This window comes from Mobula hypostoma, chromosome 24, assembly GCF_963921235.1.
Source record: "Mobula hypostoma chromosome 24, sMobHyp1.1, whole genome shotgun sequence".
Lineage (NCBI taxonomy): Eukaryota > Metazoa > Chordata > Chondrichthyes > Myliobatiformes > Myliobatidae > Mobula > Mobula hypostoma.
In genome coordinates this window covers 49,743,437-49,761,860 of record NC_086120.1, presented here as the reverse complement: position 1 = coordinate 49,761,860, position 18,424 = coordinate 49,743,437, and the positions used below count along the sequence as shown (strand labels likewise).

Here is an 18,424-nt window from a genome sequence, read left to right as displayed (position 1 = left end):
TGTTAAAATTTAGTCAAAATTTGAAATGATAAATAATTCTGCACATTGTATTACTGAAGTCATTGTTCCAAACCGGTTGGTTTCTAAGCCAGAAAACGGCAAACTCTCTCAGGTTATACCAGTACCTGCCTGTTAAACTCTGTTGGGATAAAGATTTGCTGATGAAAGGGAAGTCGTATTGTAGAAGTCACACCTGCTCTAGCACATGGTCTATATACCCTTAAAGAACTTCTGCCTTATTATTATGGCAAAATATTAAATCAGAACAACTGGATTCATGATAATCCCATCCTGAGATGAAGCAATGCACTCGAACATTGATTATAATAACTTTACACAGGCCGATTATTTATTGTTTTAACAATTCACAAGCTGATTTCAATTCTTAATACTAATTTGCCAGAGATCAAATTGAAAATGCCTCTCTTCCACCCATTAGAGATATTTATCATGCATGCTGCATACACAGGGCCATCAGCACTGTCAGTGATCCCTCCCATCCATCCAGAAATCTCTTTGACCCCCTACCATCAGGCAGGAGGTGCCAAAGCATTTGGATAAGAACTGTCAAGATGGGAAACAGGTTCTTCCCCCAGGCTACTGAACTCCCTGCTACCACACGGGTCTTACCACGTATAGTGCAGTGAAAGCATTACGCTGTTTATTTTTTAACTTAAGTTTAAATTCAACCTATTATTTGTGAATTTACTTGTGGTAATATTACTTCATGTGTTGTGTGTAAGTTATATGTACTGCGCTGTGTGTCTTAGTTGGGAGAAACATTGTTTTGTTGGGTGGTGTACGTGTATACAATTGAATGACAATATACTGAACTTGAACTTAGAAAACCTAACAAAATCATCAGTGTGGAAAGATGGAAAATTTAGAAATAATGAACATGGATGTTGATACTTTACCCACTGACAAGCTGTCCTTTCGCAACTGGTAGATGTTTCCAAGCAAGTTTGTTCCACCCGTTCCTCTGTCAAATTCTGCTTTGACTTTTTCGGCTATCACTGACTCATTGCTAGCAGCCGGGTTGAAGTAACACATGCAGGTACATTTAATGGATCCCAATCTATTGGGGGGAAAGAACAACATCAGTTGTAAAAGGACCAACACACACAAAATGCTGGAGGAACTCAGCAGGCCAGGCAGCATCTATGGAGAGGAATAAACAGTCAAGGTTTCGGGCCAACACCCTTCATCAGGACTGGAAAGGAAGGGGGACGATGACAGAATAAGAAAGTAGGGGGAAGTGGACGGAGGACAAGCTAGAAGGGGATAGGTGAAGCCAAGTTTGTGGGGGAGAGGTGATGTAGTAAGAAACTGGGAGTTAATAGGTAGAAAAGGCAAAAGGCTGGGGAAGAAAGATTCTGATAGGAGAGGAGTGTGGATCGTGAGAGAAAGGGAAAGTAGGGAAAGGGAAAAAAGGGGACACGATAGGCAAGTGACGAGAAGAGGTAGGGGGCCACAATGGGGAATTGAAGAAGAGAGAAGGGGGAAGAGGAAGTTGTAAAAGGAAAAGGACCTACCTGAGACTTAAGCATACATATAAAATTCCAGTGCAAAATCAAGTAAAACATAGGAGCAGAATTAGATCATTCAGCTCATCAAGTCTGCTCCACCATTCCATCATGGCTGATTGATGATCACTTTCAGCCCTATTCTCCTGCCTTCCCTCCATAACCTTTGACACCCTGACTAATCAAAAACCTAACCCCCTCCGCTTTAAATATAGCCAATGACCTAGTCTCAACAGCTGTAACTATCTGTTGCAAATATTGAGTTTTAATTAAAGCAACTCATTAAGTATATTATTCAGTAAATGAAACATAAATATGGAGGAAATTCTTAGAGATATTTCAAAGATTTTAAGATTTGCTTTATTTGTCACATGTACATGGGAGCTTAATATCCAAGGATACACATTCTATGAAAAGGACAGGCAGGCAGGCAGAGGGGGTTGGATGGATCTGTTGGTAAAAAATGAAATCAGGTTGTTAGAAAGAAGTGACACAGGGTCGAAAGGTGTTGAATCGTTATGGGTGCCGCTAAGGAACTGTAGAAGTAAAAAGATCCTAATGGGAGATCCCCAAACAGTGAAAGGATGTGGTCTACAAATTACATTGGGAAATAGAAAATGCATGCCAAAAGGGCAATGTTACAATAGTCATGGGGAATTTCAATACGCCAGTAGACTGGGAAAATTAGGTTAGTGCTGGATCCCAAGAGGAGAAATTTTTAGAATGCCTATGAAATGGCTTTTTAGATCAGCTTATGGTTGAGCCCGTTAAGGGATCAGCTATTCTGGATTGGCTGTTGTGCAATGAACTGGAATTGATTCAAGAGCTGAAGGGCAAGTGATCATGATATGATTGAATTCAACTTGAGAAGGAGAAACTAAAGTCAAATGTATCCGTATTACAGTGGGGTAAAGGGAATTACAGAGGCATGAGGCAGGAGTTGGCCAGAATTGATTGGAAAAGCTCTCGGGGCCTCACAACCGGCCACTTTTCGATATACCAAGGATGTGGCCTGGAAGACTAGTGCACCTTCAGGGTGCCGAATATTCGTGGCTCTGGAGGCGGGCAGATTCAAGGCTGGTGCCACCACTGCCTGATGCATTGTGGGAGATGGAAGATTGTAAGCAGTGAGCTGGCTGCTGACTATATGCCCGGAGACCCACGTTCTTCAGGCACAGACCTTGGAAGACACAACAGGCTTTTAGCACCATAAATCAGTGAGCTGCTTTGTTATGTCTCCCCTCTCACTGTGAAACGGGGACACCTCTTTTTCCCTTATTAGGGGGAAAGAGAGCCTGTGGTATGTTGAATACCGGGTCAACAAGTAGTCTTTGGGGTACTGCAAGTCTGTGTCTTTATTATTGCTTTGCCACATGCTTGAGTGCTTGGTGGAGGGTACTGATGCTTTTTTGCTGGTGGAGGAGGAGGGGTTTGTTGCTTTGCTGCTGCTTATGCATGGGAGTGGGGAGCTGGGAGAGGGCTTTGGAGTTCTCACACTTAACTGTCATTTATTCTTTGGGGCTCTACTCTGTTTTCATGGATGTTTGTGAAGAAGAAGAATTTCAAGATGTATATTGTATACATCTCTCTGAAATTAAACGTACCTATTGAAAAGAACACTGGAGGGATGATGGTAGACCAGCAAGGTCTGAATTTCTGGAAGCAATTCAGAAGGCACAGGATGTATACATCCCAAAAAGGAAGAAGTGTTCTAAAGGCAAAATGACACAACCGTGGCTAACAAAATAAGTCAAAGCCAACATGAAAGCCAAAGACAGCATATAATAGAGCAAAAATTACTGGGAAGTTAGAGGATTGGGAAGCTTTAAAAACAAACCGAAGGCAGGTAAAGAGTCATTAAGAAGGTAAAGATGGAATACAAAAGTAAGCTAGCCAATAATATTAAAGAGGATGCCAAAAGTTTCTTCAAATACATAAAGTATAAAAGAGATATCAGACCAATCGAAAATGATACTAGTGAGACAAGAAATGGCACACAAACTGAATAAATATTCTGCATTAGTCTTCACAGTGGAAGACGCTAGTAGTCTAGTGGAAGCTCCAGTGTGTCAGAGGTCACAAGTGTGTGATGTTGCCATTACTAGAGAGAAAGTTCTTGGGAAACTGAAAGGTCTGAAGGTAGTTAAATCACCAATACCAAATGATGTGTACCCCAGGGTTCTCAGAAAGGGGGCTGAAGAGATTGTGGAGCCATTATTAATGATCTTACAAGAATCGCTAGATTCTGGAATGGCTCTGGAAGACTGGAAGACTGGAAAATTGCAAATGTCACTCCACTCTTTAAGAAGGGAGCGAGGCAGAAGAAAGGAAGTTATAGGCCAGTTAGCTTGACTTCAGTGATTGGGAAGATGTTGAATTGATTATTAAGGATGTGGTTTTGGAGTACTTGGAGGCAGATGATAAAATAGGCCATAGTCAGTATGGTTTCCTCAAGCAAAAATATCACCTGACAAATCTATTGGAATTCTTTTGAGAAATAACAAGTAGGATAGATAAAGGGGAATTGGTTGATATTGTGTACTTGGATTTTTGGAAGGCCTCTGATAAATAAGGTGCCACACATGAGGCTGCTTATCAAACTAAGAGCCCATGGTGTTACAGGAAAGATACTAGCAAGGATAAAGCAGTGGCTAGTTGGCAGTAGGCAAAGAGTCAGAATAAAGGGAACCTTTTCTAGTTGGCTGCTGGTAACTGGTTAAGACTGCTTCATTTTACATTATATGTCAATGACTTAAATGATGGAATTGATGGCTTTATTGCAAAGTTTGCGGAGGCTACGAAGACATATGGAGGGGCAGGTAGTTTTGAGGAAGTAGAGAGTCAACAGAAGGATTTATACAGATTAGGAGAATGGACAAAGAAGTGGTTGATGGAATACAGTGTTGGAAATTGTATGGTCATACACTTTGGTAAAAAAAAGGGTAGACTATTTTCTAAATGGAGAGAAATTTCAAAAATCTAAGCTATAAAGGGACTTGGGAGTCCTTGTGCAGGATTCCCAAAAGGTTAATTTGCAGATTGAGTCTGTGATGAGGAAAAGGCAAATGCAATGTTCGCATTCATTTTAAGACAACTAGAATATAAAAGCAAGGATGTAATGTTGAGTTTTTGTAAAGCACTGGTGAGGCCTCACTTGGAGTATTGTGAGCAGTTTTCTGCCCCTTATCTTAGAAAGAATGTGCTGACACTGGAGAGGGTTCAAAAGAAGTTCACAAAAATGATTCCAGGATTCAAAGGCTTGTTATATGAGGAGCATTTGATAGTCTGGGCCTGTTTTCACTCGAATTCAGAAGTACAAGGGGTGACCTAATTGAAACCTATCAAATGGTCAAAAATCTTGATAGAATGGATGTGAAAAGAATGTTTCCTATGGTGGGAGTGTCTGTGACCAGAGGACACAGACTCAGAACAGAAGGACATCCTTTTAGAATGGAGATGAGAAGGAATTTCTTTAGCCAGACAGTGGTGAATCTGTGGAATTCATTGCCACAGGTTGCTGTGGAGGCCACGTCTTTATGAATATTTAAGGCAGAAGTTGATAGATTCTTGATTGGTCCAGTCGTAAAGGGATAAGGAGAAAAGACAAGAGACTGGGGCTGAGAGGAAAAATGGACCACTCATGATGAAATGGTAGAGCCGAGTTGAACAAAATGGTGTAATTCTGCTTTGAATGCTTATGGTCTTATATATGTCATAACATGTGTTGTTTGTGTCACTGCTCTAGATGGTGGAGAGGCTGGTACAATACAGATACTTAAAACCCTCTTAGATTGGCACATGGATGGAAGAAATATAGAGAGATATGGGCTGTGTAGGAGAGAAATGTTACATTGATCACAGAGTAGATCCTGCCAAAGGGTCTTGGCCAGAAATTTCGACTGTACTTTTTTCTATAGATGTTGCCTGGCCTACTGAGTTCCTCCAGTATTTTGTGTGTGTTGCTTGGATTTCCAGCATCTGCAAATTTTCTCTTGTTTGAGGTTTATATTGGTCAGCATTAACACTACGGGCCAAAGGGCCTGTACTGTGCTTTGTTAAATCAGTTTTAAATACTGTTATTGAGTCGAATTATTAAGAAGAAATCCTCTTACCTGAGTCCTGTAACTTTACAGACACGGTAGCTATCTCTAAGTTGACTGTTTCTGTATAATCTTGTGAGCTGTAACAATATAATAGATCAAACTGATTGAAAACTTATCATAATATAAAATTAATTTTGTGGAATATGTTGAAAGAATTTTATAAAGCAGAATTTTTATAAAAATTGTGCAGGCAATTAACTGTGTGAAACTTTAAAAAATGGAAATGCCATATATATTTAATAATTCAAAAATTTCACAGTACATTTATTATCAAAGTATGCACACAGTACATAACCGGGAGATTTGACTTCTTGCAGGCAGCTACAAAACAAAGAAACACAATAGAACCCGTTTAAAGAAAATCAGCACACAGCAAGATCATCAAACACCCAATGTGTAAAAAAAAAACAAATCACACAAACAATAAGAAGTACACGAATAACATTAACTGCAGAATCCCAGAAAGTGAGTCATCAGTGCTGTGTCAATGCTTACAGGCAGTCTAGTGCCCAAGTTTCTTCATCAATGTTTCATTCATCTGGTCCTGTTTAGTACAGGTTTAAATTTCAAACTGTGTCAAGAAGATGGTCCTTACCATTTCAGAAATATCGTTAACCAAGCTTCGGTATTCTGGGGAATTTGGGTCATTAAATTCTTCAGTAAAATTTCTATTTATTATTGTGAAATTAAGTTCAAATGGCAAGTCTCCTTCTCTGCCTTCAAATGCTGGTACATTTGTTTGTGTTTCAGGTTGTTGTGGTTCTTGATAGCCTAAAACGGGTAACATTAAAATATTATCAGTGATTTCAGGGAAACTACAAATGAACATCAGCTCCTATGAATGCATCAAATTTAAAATTACAATTAGGTTCATAGTCATATTTTTTACTGAAAGTGAGAATTTAATCTTTTTCTCATTTTCTTGGAATAGTCCACCCTGAACTTTTTCTTCTTCAGCTAACCAAGACCTGAACTCTGCCATGGACGGTCCCAAGCCCAGCTGTGAAAGGAGAAGAGTTTGACTTAGAGCTAGCAACCCCATCATGTAAAAATCTAGAGCTCTAGAAATGCCAACAGAAATTCTGAAGACCTCATCCCTGGGAGAGAAAGGATGCACTAAGAAGATAGGTTACACCTGGGAACAACGTGAAAGACTGGCCCAGGACAGAGGACTTTGTTGAGTTGCTGTTGGAGGTCTCTGCCCCAGAGGGGGTGATGGGCTTAATTAAGCAATCATAACCTGTGTCTTAACTATCCTTAAAAAATCTTTGTGGATATTTGGAAAGGAGCTGCAGGAAACACCGGATCATTGTATTTTTTTTGTTGTTGCTTTGAGGGTATTTGTCCTTAAATTATTCATACAACTCTATAACTGAGAATGCTATTTGCGCCCAATTTAGCTTTTCAGCTTAAGTAATGACTGTTTAATGAGTTCTGTTAAATAATTTGAAATTATGCATACCATTTACGTAGAGGCTATTTTCGTTCAGTGAATATTGACCCAGTTGGGTGATTTTCTCAGTGTTATCCCTGAACTCATCGTAGACATCAATTTTATCAATGATTGCAACAGTGAGGTCATTTTTAAAAGAACAAAATGCTTCAATTTTAGTATGCTCCGAGACTGTAGGACTGGAAAGAAGAAGAGGAACATACAATTAGTGAAAGTTCTTATAAAATACAAAATTAATTTATTTAAACTGAAATGTTATTATTTCTGGAATGACACGCACAAAATGCTGGAGGAACTCAGCAGGTCAGGCATCATCTATAGGATAGAGTGAAGAGTTGACATGTCGAAACGCCGACTCTTTATTCCTTTCCACAGATGCTGCCTGATGCTGAGTTTCTCTAACATTTTGTGTATGTTATTCTGGATTTACAGCATCTGCAGAATCTCTTGTATTTATTAATATTTCTAGATATTGTACATAACTATATATTTTATTTAACATAGATCACATTTTCTTATAATCACAGTGTAATGATGTGGATTGATGTATTAAAATTAATCTATTATTGTAGGCTAAGGATATTTAATATTGTTGATCATATAAAGTGTCAAATAACTGTACCACGAGTTTGAACTGGGACGGCCAATCATTGATCAAAGGTTACAATGCTGAACAGTTCAACAAGTGAGAAAGGTTCATGATAAACACATTAGCAGTATTTACTATTATTTTCTGCTGTAGTAAGCAGCCGTCGATCCCAGGGGATCACGGGTTTGTGCCTCTGGTGGACTGTGTCCTCTCCAGGGTGCAAGCCTGGGCAGGACGATTTGAAGAACCAGCTGTTGCTCGTGCAGTGGGTTCCCCCTCTCCACGTCACCGATGTTGTCCAAGCTTGGTACCAGTGTCGTCGCAGAGGTTGCCAGTGTGAAGTTGTAAACAACATCAAACTACCTCAGGGACCCCGGCTCGGGATTTCTTCCTCAGGGTTTCTTCCTGAAGCCTTTCCCATGGGTGAGTATGGCTGCAAGTCAGCCGAGGTTTAAAATCAGAGTTTTCCTTCTCCTAGGTGGGCTGCCGTCCAAGGCTGACGAGCCCCACCTGACTTTTCACATACTGACTCGAAAAATAATTTACATATTGTAGAAAGTAAGAGTGTCTGATTTTACAACAACTTTTTCGAAAAATTAGGTCTAAGTTAACAGAAACAGCATCAGGTTTAGTATCATTAGCATATGTTATGTAATTTGTTGTTTTGTGGCAGCAATACATAATTATCAAAAACTATAATTTACATTAAGAAACATATATATTAAATTAAATAAGTAATGCAAAAAGAGAACAAAAGAAAGAAAAAAGAAAAGTTAAAAAAATAAATGCTCTTTGCAGAGATTCTGACAGACCTTACTGTTGGCGCTTTTTACTTTTAAACAGATTAGGTAGCATAAAAGAAGGTCTGTAGGAAAGTCTTACGTGAAGGATATGCTGTCACAGGTTGAGAATGTTCTTGCTATCTTGCTGTTATTGTACACGTTGTTGAGCTATCAAAATCAACAGGACATGTTTTAGACATATGGACACACCAGTACACTGATCAATGTCAATCAAATTCATATTGCACTTACCAGACTGATAGCTTTGTTTGATTCAGTATTATACTGAGGAGAGTTGAGATTTTGTAGATCAGCTGTGAATCTCAAATTGGTTACAATGAAGGTAATGTTATAATTAGGGCGGATTGATTCTCGATTCACTGGTACCGTCTCTGCCACAATGGGACTTTCAGCTGTAGAGAAAGAATAAAGCATTATAATTGGAATGTGAGAAGCACTTTGTAACTTCACCATCTCCTTTCTTTTGGAATAAAGAATTGCAGTTCTATAATGAACTGTCCGTTTATCCTCTGGATCAAAGTGTTACCTTGCAGAATTCTACCTTGCAGTTTTTGGATATCAATTAACACGTCTGGGGAGGCATTGTGATGTAGCAGTTAGCATAATGCGATTTCAGTGCCAGCGACCAGGGATCAATTCCCACCGCTGTCTGTAAGGAGTTTGTGCATTCTCCTCGTGACCACATGGGTTTCCTCCGGGTGCTCCAGTTTCCTCCCACGGTCCAAAGACGTACCGGTTGGTAGGTTAATTGGTCATTGTAATTGGGCTGGGGTTAAATTGGGGATTGCTGGGTGGAATGGCACATTCAGCCGGAAGGGCCTGTTCTGTGCTGTATCTCTAAATAAAAATAAATAAACCAATTTGTTGGTGCATATGCTGAAGTATCCTAATGAGAATTTACAAGGTAGATTTTGCTTATTTTTTTAAAAATCTGGATTGTTTAATTGCTAAATATTTTAACTTTTTGTAGGAAATCACATAAACACTGATCGTAGTGAACATAGGCTTACACACAAAAATGAAAGCTGCTTTTAAAATACACCACATTTCAATATTATTTAATGTCATTTCCCATGCACAAGTGTAAAGGAGAACAAAATAATTGTTACTCTGGATCTGATGCAGCACAAAAGAACACAATGAAATAAAGAACAGAATAATAATTAGAAAACACAATAAATATGATAGGTAAGATAGCTTATATACATAGATTCATTGTACTGTATTTCCATAAAGTGACACTAGGCACAGAAATGTCGATACATAAGGTGACTCGAACAGGAAATGATAAAGTAGTGGTGGTTGGGGTGCGGAGGGGTGGGTTATTTGGGTGGGTGTGTTGATCAGCCTTATTGGTTAGGAAGGTAACTGTTTTTGAGTCTGGTCATCATCATAGCTTGTCACACCAGACAGCCAGCCACTCTAGTGTTGTTTGGTTGATGTTGAGCAGGTCTGTGTCCGCTAAATCAGGTGAGAGTGGGCAGTTGCGCAGAACGTGTTCAATGTTCTGCACCCTTTCGCCACACTCACAGGATTCGCTGGTCTTTAAACCCCACTTCACCATATTGTCTCCCGTCCTACAAACTCCCGCTCTCGCTCTGTTGAGAGCGCACCACTTCCGTCTGTCAAGCAGTGCCCCGTCTGGTAATATTTCTGTGGGGTCTTGCACTATATTGTTTGGTGGGGTTCTGGCTTCTGTTTGTTGCCAGAGGTCAATCCTGTATGTTTGGGGGGATGTTCCATGCAGTAGTTCCTCCACTGTAGCAAAGCTTTTCCTCGATTTTAGGCGTTTGGAAACTGGCACATGATGTAGTGGGTGACGTGGATCCGAAATCTGTTTACTTTTTTCAATTTTTGTTGTAGTGTGTCTTCGGATCTCTGGGGGAGCAACGCCTGCAAGTTTGTAAATTATGCTAGTGGGCGTGGGGCACAGTGTGCCCATGATTATTTGGCAGGCTTCGTTAAGCAATGGGTCTATTTGAGTCTGGTGATCCTGGTGTGGATACTACATAGCCCCCTTCCTGATGGGAGTGGGACAAACAGCCCACAAGCAGGGTGGGTGGGATCATTCATGACGTTGCTGGTCCTTTTCCAGCACTTTCAGCATTGTTAGATATCAATTGATATAAATCAATAGAGAACTACTTGCCGAGTATTTGAAAGACACCTCTGTATATGCAGTAAATAATTGGTTAGGGTTAGCCAGCAATGTCTTATGCCTGGGAAATTTAATTCTGCCGGAAAATCCACTGACAGAAGAAGTCCAAGAAATAAAAGGCAAACCTTCCTGGGGCCCTGAGGGGCAGAAGTTTAGAGATAAGGTTGATCAAAAGGCACAGAGTTCAGTGTTGGGATTGGTGAAGATGAGTTGAGCAGATGGTTGGCCAAAGAGTCAGGGAAAAGAGGGTTCAGACTGAAAGGAAGCAGGGGATTTCTCAGAAAGTGTAGCAGCTGGGGCAGTGCTGGACAGAGCGTAATATCAGTCATTGATGGTCAGGAATTGGGAAGATGATGGTTGATTGTCAGGGGTAGAGGGGTTCGGCCATGATTGGGATCTTGGTATGGTTCAAGCTGGCTGGCATATAGATAGCTGGCTTATCTTGGGTGTGGCTGCAGTTTATTCAGGATGATATAATGGTTGGTGGAGGGTGTCAGGCATAGATCAAAATCTTGGGTGGGTGTTAAGATTGGGGAGCCTATCAAAGAGCTGGGTTAAATTAGTTACTTAAAAAGGTTCCCATGACCAGAGTGGGACCTCCTCAGACAGATTCCCTTTAAGGAACACTGAATCAGGCTGAAATGTACTGTGAAGGACTGTTCCTGTGGTAGCCCTTGTAAGTATAGATGATGATGGTGGATTGATGTCTAGCCTTGTGTTGTATGCCTTTGGACACTGCCCTGTATACCTGGGATTGGCCAATTCACAGGGAACCGGGAGGAAAGTCTCAAACTATTTTAAATCCCAAGAATAGGCTTTTCTGGGCCTTTGAGCCGCACCTTCCAGCAACCCCTGATTTAGTCCTAGCCTCATCACAGGACAATTTATAATAACCAAGTAACCTACTAACTAGTACGTCTTTGGACTGTGGGAGGAAACGGGAGAACCCAGAGAAACCCATGCATTCCAAGGGGAAGATGCACAGATACCTTACAGTTGACACTGGAATTGAACTCTGAACTCTGAGTTGTAATAGTGTTGTGCTAACTGCCCAATGGTCTCAATTAACTTGAATTTTGTGGTACGTGAGAAGAGGGCACAACACAATCCAGTTTTTTAGGAGATCACTTTTAAAGATTGTAATTGAAATCCCAGTCATTCAACCAATATTAATTTGCTTATTTATCACTCTCCATTAGGATCCATAACCCTTGGTTAAGGGGAAGTCTGCAGAGGCTATCGGTGTCGACCAAGTTTTTGGGATAGCAGCTGCTCCAATCATCGGTTAAGTAAGCGTCTGCTCTGGTGAGTAGTTAGCTCTCCTGACTGTTGCTGACTTCAAGTGGTTTCCTCATTTCAATTTTGCTCTAAAAGTCTAAGCCAATTTTGGATTCCAGTGGAGATTACAGTTCCTATTCTGTCACAATTTCAGAAAGATTTTCTATATTAGCATTAAAATAACCAGTCAGATTCAGATTTATTTATGACATGTACATCCAAATATGCAGTGAAATGCATCGTTTGCATTAACAACCAACACAACCTAAAGGTGTGCTGAGGGAAGCACATGAGTGTTGCCACACATTGCAGCACCAATCTATCATGCCCCACGCAATTGAGCAGATGTTAAGAGGTCAACAATGTTTGGAGAAACTATACTCACTGACTGAAAGAGCTGCTTCGTTGTAATCTGTAAAGAGAACATGATATTTAGGAGAAATTTCAAATGAAAATATAATAAAATTCAGTGAAATGTGAAAGAACAGAATAATCCATTAAACATAAATACCATTTACGTAGAGGCTGTTACTGCCCAGTGTATATGCTGCTAAAGCGGTGATGCCTTTAGTCCTGTCTTGGAATTCACGGTATACAGTGACCCGGTTAACTTCGTCAGGGTCGGGATTGTTTCTGAAAGTGCAGTTTGCAAAAATTCTGCTGTCCTGTATATTTGATTTGCTGCAAAGTAGGCGAATGAACAATTACATAAGGAGTTATTTTGAAATCCTCCTCACCATCTTTTCATACGTTCTTTTGCATTAACATAAGATACTGGGGCTGAAATTACTCACATGTTTTAGGAACAGCTGCTTCTCCTCTGCCAGCAAATATCTGAATAATCCATGATCACTACCTCACTATTTTTGCCCTAATTTAAATACATATGTATAATTCTTACTGGCATTTATTGTATATCTATTGTATTGTACTGCTGTTGCAAAACAACAAATTTCATGACATACGTCAGTAATAATAACCCTGATTATGATTTTTATGAAACCATTACTGTAATTATGAGTGCGTTCCATGATTGGAACCAATTCAATTATGTCCGAATCAAACAAAAGACTGTTCATGAAGTGTTTGACTGGTACAAAACAGAATGTGCAGTTATTTGTAGCCTTTCCAGAAGATCAAAATTATTTCTAACATGCCTGATTGAGAGCCCCTTGATATTTGTGTGACAAATGGATAGTAGATTAGGTGAATCATGAAAGAATATTTAGATTTCTTGCTTGGAAGACTTATGGTTTCAATGTGGGCTGAGATCCTGAGACCATAAAATATAGGAGCAAAATTAGGCCATTTGGCCCATTGAGTCTGCTCCACCATTTCATCATGTCTGATCCATTTCCCTCTCAGTTCCAATCTCCTGCTTTCTCCTTGTATCCCTTCATGCCCAGACTAATCAAGAATCTCTCAACCTCTGCTTTAAATATACCCAATGACTTGGCCTCCACAGCTGCCTGTGGGAGTGAATTCCACAGATTCACCACTCTCTGGCTAAAAATGACATAAATATTTAAAGACTATATATAAATTAACTCTTTAGCTAGGGGCTGGTGAATATGTGAAATTCATCACCACAGGTGGCTGTGGTGATCAGCTCATTGGATATGTTTAAAGCGGAGATTGGTAGGTTGAATGCGGTTGAATGGTGGAGGTTGGGAGGGGATAGGTGGAAGAGGTAAAGGGCTGAAGAATAAGGAATCTGATAGGAGAGAAGAGCATCCATGGGAGAAAGAGAAGGAGGTCGGGAACCAAAGGAGGTGAGAGGCAGGTGAGGAGAAGTGAAGGGATAAAAGGGGAGCCAAAATGGGGAATAGAAAAGGTGAAAGGGAAGGGGGGAGAAATTACAGGAAGTTAGACAAATCAATGTACATTGAGTAGTTTTGCAGTATCATACACTTTACTAAAGACACATAGTTAGGGTATCAATCCCTCTCACCTGATCGAGAGAACTTTGCAGCTGGTGAATGCACTTTTGATCTTACTGCTTCTAAATACCCTGTTCAGCTGTAGGAAAGCAAGAGTCGGAGTTTAAGACAAAAGAAATCACAATTAATTAAATAACTAATTGTTTTGATCATTCATTTGCCTACTGACCTGGGAAGAAATAATACTCGCTGCAGATTTGTACAATGCTGAATTGGGATTTAGTAAGGTCGCGGATGAAGCCAAGTTGTTTATAAAGAAGGTCACGTTAAAATCATAGGGATTTCTGGTTTCAATTGGTGGCACTGTTGTGATGAAAAATGAGAAAAATTATCAAACTTAGCTAAAATAATTTATGTTGATGATTCATTTGTATTCTGCAGAGTTGAGATAAGTTAACGAGGAAAGCAGAAAACACAGACCCGGACAGTGTGATGGAAAAGAGCATTCAACATTGTTGACGTCTAGTTTAATTCCATATGAAACTGGGGCCAATCAAAGAACATCACATTGGTAGCATCCTCTTGTAAGTGGTTCTCCATATCTCATTCGGCTTATCACTACTTTGCTGTCTCACAATCTTTGTCTGAATTTTCATTCCAACACTAATTTCTGGTATCTGCCACTCTTGTTCTCAATACTCACAAATGTAAAATTAACCCATTAATGGTACCTGGCATGAGGTGGACCGGATGATGTAGCTCACATACTGTAGAGTTTCTGAAGTTTTTCATATAATTTAAATTTCAATTAGTTTATCAGTTTCCAAGAAAATAACCTTAGTTGTAAATCAAGTGGACTGTATCTCAAATGACAGGAGTACAGGAAGGAGATAGAGAGATTAGTGACGTGGTGTCATGACAACAATCTTTCTCTCAATAAAACAAAAGAGCTGGTTATCGACTTCAGAAAAGGGGGGTGATACACATGCTCCTGTCTACATTGATGGTGTTGGGGTAGAGAAGGTTGAGATCTTCAAGAACATCCTGGGTGTGAAGTCTGTCCTGGTCCAACAATATTGAAGCCACGGACAAAAAAGGCTACCAATGTTCCTACTTCCTGAGGAGGCTAAAGAAATTTGACATGTCCCTATCTACCCTTATCATTTTTTTTTAATTGATGCACCATAGGAAACATTCTGTCTGGATGCTTAATGGCTTGGTATGACAACTACTCTGCACTCGACCACAAGAAACAGTAGTGAGCTGTGGACACAGCTCAGCATATCACGGGAACTAGCATTCCCTCTAAGGACTCTGTTTATATTTCTTTCTGCCTCAGTGAAGAAACCAGCATAGTCAAAGACCCCACCCACCCCAGACTTTCTCTCTTGTCCCCTCTTGCATCAGGCAAAAGATACAAAAGTCTGAAAGCATGTACCACCAGGCTCAAGGAGATCTTTTATCCCACTGTTAACAGATTCTTCTTTGATATGATGGACTCTTGGCCTCGCAATTTACCTCATTATGTCGTGCACATTGTCGTTTACATGCACTGCACTTTTTCGGTAACATTTACACTTTATTCTGCATTACAGTTGTTTTACTTTAGAATGGCTAAATACTGAGTGTAATGATTTGATTTGTATGAACAATATGCAAGACAAGCTTTTCACTGTATCTCCGCATACGAAGATAGTAAACCAATTCCAATGTAACATGTTGAGTACTCAGTTGGAAAGGACAAGCGAGCTGACAGTGGTATAGTATGTATGCGAGTGAGAGTGTGTGTGTGTTTCATACTCAGTGAGACAAATGCAGTAGCTATACAAACTTCTTCCACTCCTCTAACTTAACTCTCATTGCCCAGCCAGAACTGACTGATTGCTGGTCTTATTTGACCAGCCAAATCTCCCCAAAAAAAAATCACCAAAGAAGACTGCTGGTTTCTGTCACCAGACAAGTCCAACAACAAAAAGGTATACTAGTAAAATGGAAAACTCTGCCATAGATGGCCCCAAGCCCCAGCTACGAGAAGAGGAAGGTTGGGCAGGGGGCTAGCCCAGAGCAGCAGAAACTCCAACAGAAGCTCAAAGACCTCATCCCTGGGAGAGGAAGGATATGAAGAAGATAGGCTACACCTGGGGACGACTCGAAAGACTGGCCCAGGACAGAGGACTCTGGTGAGCTACTGTTGGCAGCCCATGTCAAAGTAAGAAGAAGAAGGAAATAGAAACCGTACTTACTGACTGAAGGTGTTTCTTCATGGTAACCTGAAAAATCAGATAGGCAATAAGACATTATATGTACTAACAATAAAAGTTGATATGAAAATTTCTATTTATTTATTATTTATTTAGAGATACAGTGTAGAATAGACATTTTCAGCCCTACGAGTTATGCTAGTCAGTAACCCACCTATTTAACTCTAGCCCAATCACAGAACAACTTACAATGACCAATTAACATACTAATTGGTACATCTTTAGACTATGGGAGGAAACCAGAGCACCCGGGGAAACCCATGCAGTCACGGGGAGAATGCCTTACAGAAGGCATTGGAATTGAACTTGGATGCCCTGATCTAGAATAGCATCACGCTAACCAATATACTATTGTGGTGCCCAATCATATTAATATAATAAAGAAAACAAAGCAGGATATTCCTATAAATGATAAGTACCATTCACATAGAGGCTACTGTTGTCCAGTGAATACATTGCTAAAGAGGAGAGGCCCTCTGTCTTGTCTCTGAACACATGGTACACAGTGACACGGTTAACTTGCTGAGGGTCTGAGTCATTTCTGAAAGAGCAGTTTGCAAACACTCTGGTGTCCTGTACATTTTCTGAGCTGGAAATAGATGGAGAGAAAATCAATTACATCAAAAATTATTATTTTGAAATCCTCTTCAGATCTTCCTATGTATGTCTGTGCTATAACTTACAATGTTGGGGTTGAAATTTCAAGTTCAAGTTCAGTTTATTGTCACTTGATCCTACACATGAATACATACCACCAAATGAAACAACATCCCTTGGAATCAAAGTGCACAACACAATACATATAACTCAAATATATTCACATGAAGTGATATTACCACCAGTAAAATAACAAATAATGTGCATTTATGACACAAATTAAGAAGTAAACTAGCACTTTATATGGGATGACTCCAGGGCAGTGGCAGGGAGCTCAGTAGTCTCACAGCCTGGGGAAAGAAGCCATTTCCCATTCTATCAGTTCTTGTCCTAATGCTATGGTACCTCCTGCTTGATGGTAGGGGGTCAAAGAGATTGTTGGATGGATGGGAGGGATCATTGACAATGCTAATAGCCCCGTGGGAGCAAACCCAAACCGCTACTATGTGTACACCCCATCTGCATCAGTGAACTGATTTGACCCGGTGCAATTATATTCATTGGGAATAAAACCAAACAAAGGAGAGTTAGTAAAGTGTTTGACAAGTACAAAACAATCTGCTTAGCCTACTGTTAACCATTTGAAAATCAAAAGCATTCAACAAGTGTTAAATCATAACCGTGAGAAAATTTGCAAATGCTGGAAATCTAAAGCAACCCACACAAAATGCTGGAGGAACTCAGCAGGCCAGGCAGCATCTCTGGAAATGAGTAAGCAGTCGATAGTTTGGGCCGAGAATTCATCCTGATGCAGGGTCTCAGCCCAAAACGTCGACTGCTTACTCTTTTTCATGGATGCTGCCTGGCTTCCAGCATTTTGTGAGTTGCTTTCAAAAGTGTTGTTTGAGAGCATTTTGGAATCCATAGTATTCCACCGGCGGCGGTGGTGGAAGCGGAAACAATAAGGTCTTTTAAGAGACTCCTGGATGGCTACATGGAGCTTTAGAAAAATAGGGGGCTATGGGTAAAGCCTAGGTAGTTCTAAGGTAGGGACATGTTTGGCACAGCTTTGTGGGCCGAAGGACCAGTATTGTGCTGTATGATTTGTATGTTCTATGGTTCTATGTTCTATACTTGCAAGGGTAAAGCAAAACAAATGGATAATAGAGTGTATCAGGGAACAATATTTTGATATCTTACTTGGGAAATTCGAGTTATCCATTTCTCTGTCTAATCTTAAACTGTTAAAGCTGATATTAGCAGTTACAGTTGTGTGTACACCAACCTGTCAATTAGTTACGATGATTATTTGGAATAAAATTGTTCAAAATGAGTCAAATTTACTCAAGCTGTTGTAGTGTTGCTGAGAAATTAATTTGTCCTGAAATATTTGTTTAAGGTAATGTGATAAAAAATATAAAGATTAATTAAAAAAAGATTAGCTTTATTTGCCATATCTACATCAAAACATAGAGTGAAATGTGTCATTTATGTCAATGACCAACACAGTCTGAGGATGTAGTAGGTACAGCCCGCAAGTGTTGCTATGCTTCCAGTGCCAACACAGCATGCAACAACTAATTAATCCCTACATCTTTGTAATGTGGGAGTAAACTGGGGCACCCAGAGGAAACCCACCTGCTCACAAGGAGAACACACAAACTCCTTACAGACAGCGACAGGAATTGAACCGCGATCAGTGATCACTTGGCGCTGTGATCGCCGATCCAATTAAACTAGTAACTAAACACCTAGCTGAACTAATCCCTTCTGTTT

General features: G+C 40.1%; 1 protein-coding gene across 1 annotated transcript in view; it reads right to left on the bottom strand.

Annotated features, from left to right (window-relative positions):
* The window catches only part of LOC134337155 (mucin-16-like), a 35,798-nt gene that overhangs the window by 5,876 nt on the left and 11,498 nt on the right, over positions 1-18,424 (bottom strand). Inside the window, exons 18-29 of the mRNA XM_063031998.1 lie at positions 16,471-16,640; positions 16,034-16,060; positions 14,020-14,153; positions 13,862-13,929; positions 12,422-12,591; positions 12,296-12,322; positions 8,706-8,866; positions 8,554-8,621; positions 7,092-7,261; positions 6,225-6,400; positions 5,639-5,706; positions 918-1,078 (exon numbers count right to left, since the gene is read on the bottom strand). Of these exons, the coding sequence (XP_062888068.1) occupies positions 918-1,078; positions 5,639-5,706; positions 6,225-6,400; positions 7,092-7,261; positions 8,554-8,621; positions 8,706-8,866; positions 12,296-12,322; positions 12,422-12,591; positions 13,862-13,929; positions 14,020-14,153; positions 16,034-16,060; positions 16,471-16,640 (1,400 nt within the window). The remainder of the gene's footprint in view (positions 1-917; positions 1,079-5,638; positions 5,707-6,224; positions 6,401-7,091; positions 7,262-8,553; positions 8,622-8,705; positions 8,867-12,295; positions 12,323-12,421; positions 12,592-13,861; positions 13,930-14,019; positions 14,154-16,033; positions 16,061-16,470; positions 16,641-18,424) is intronic.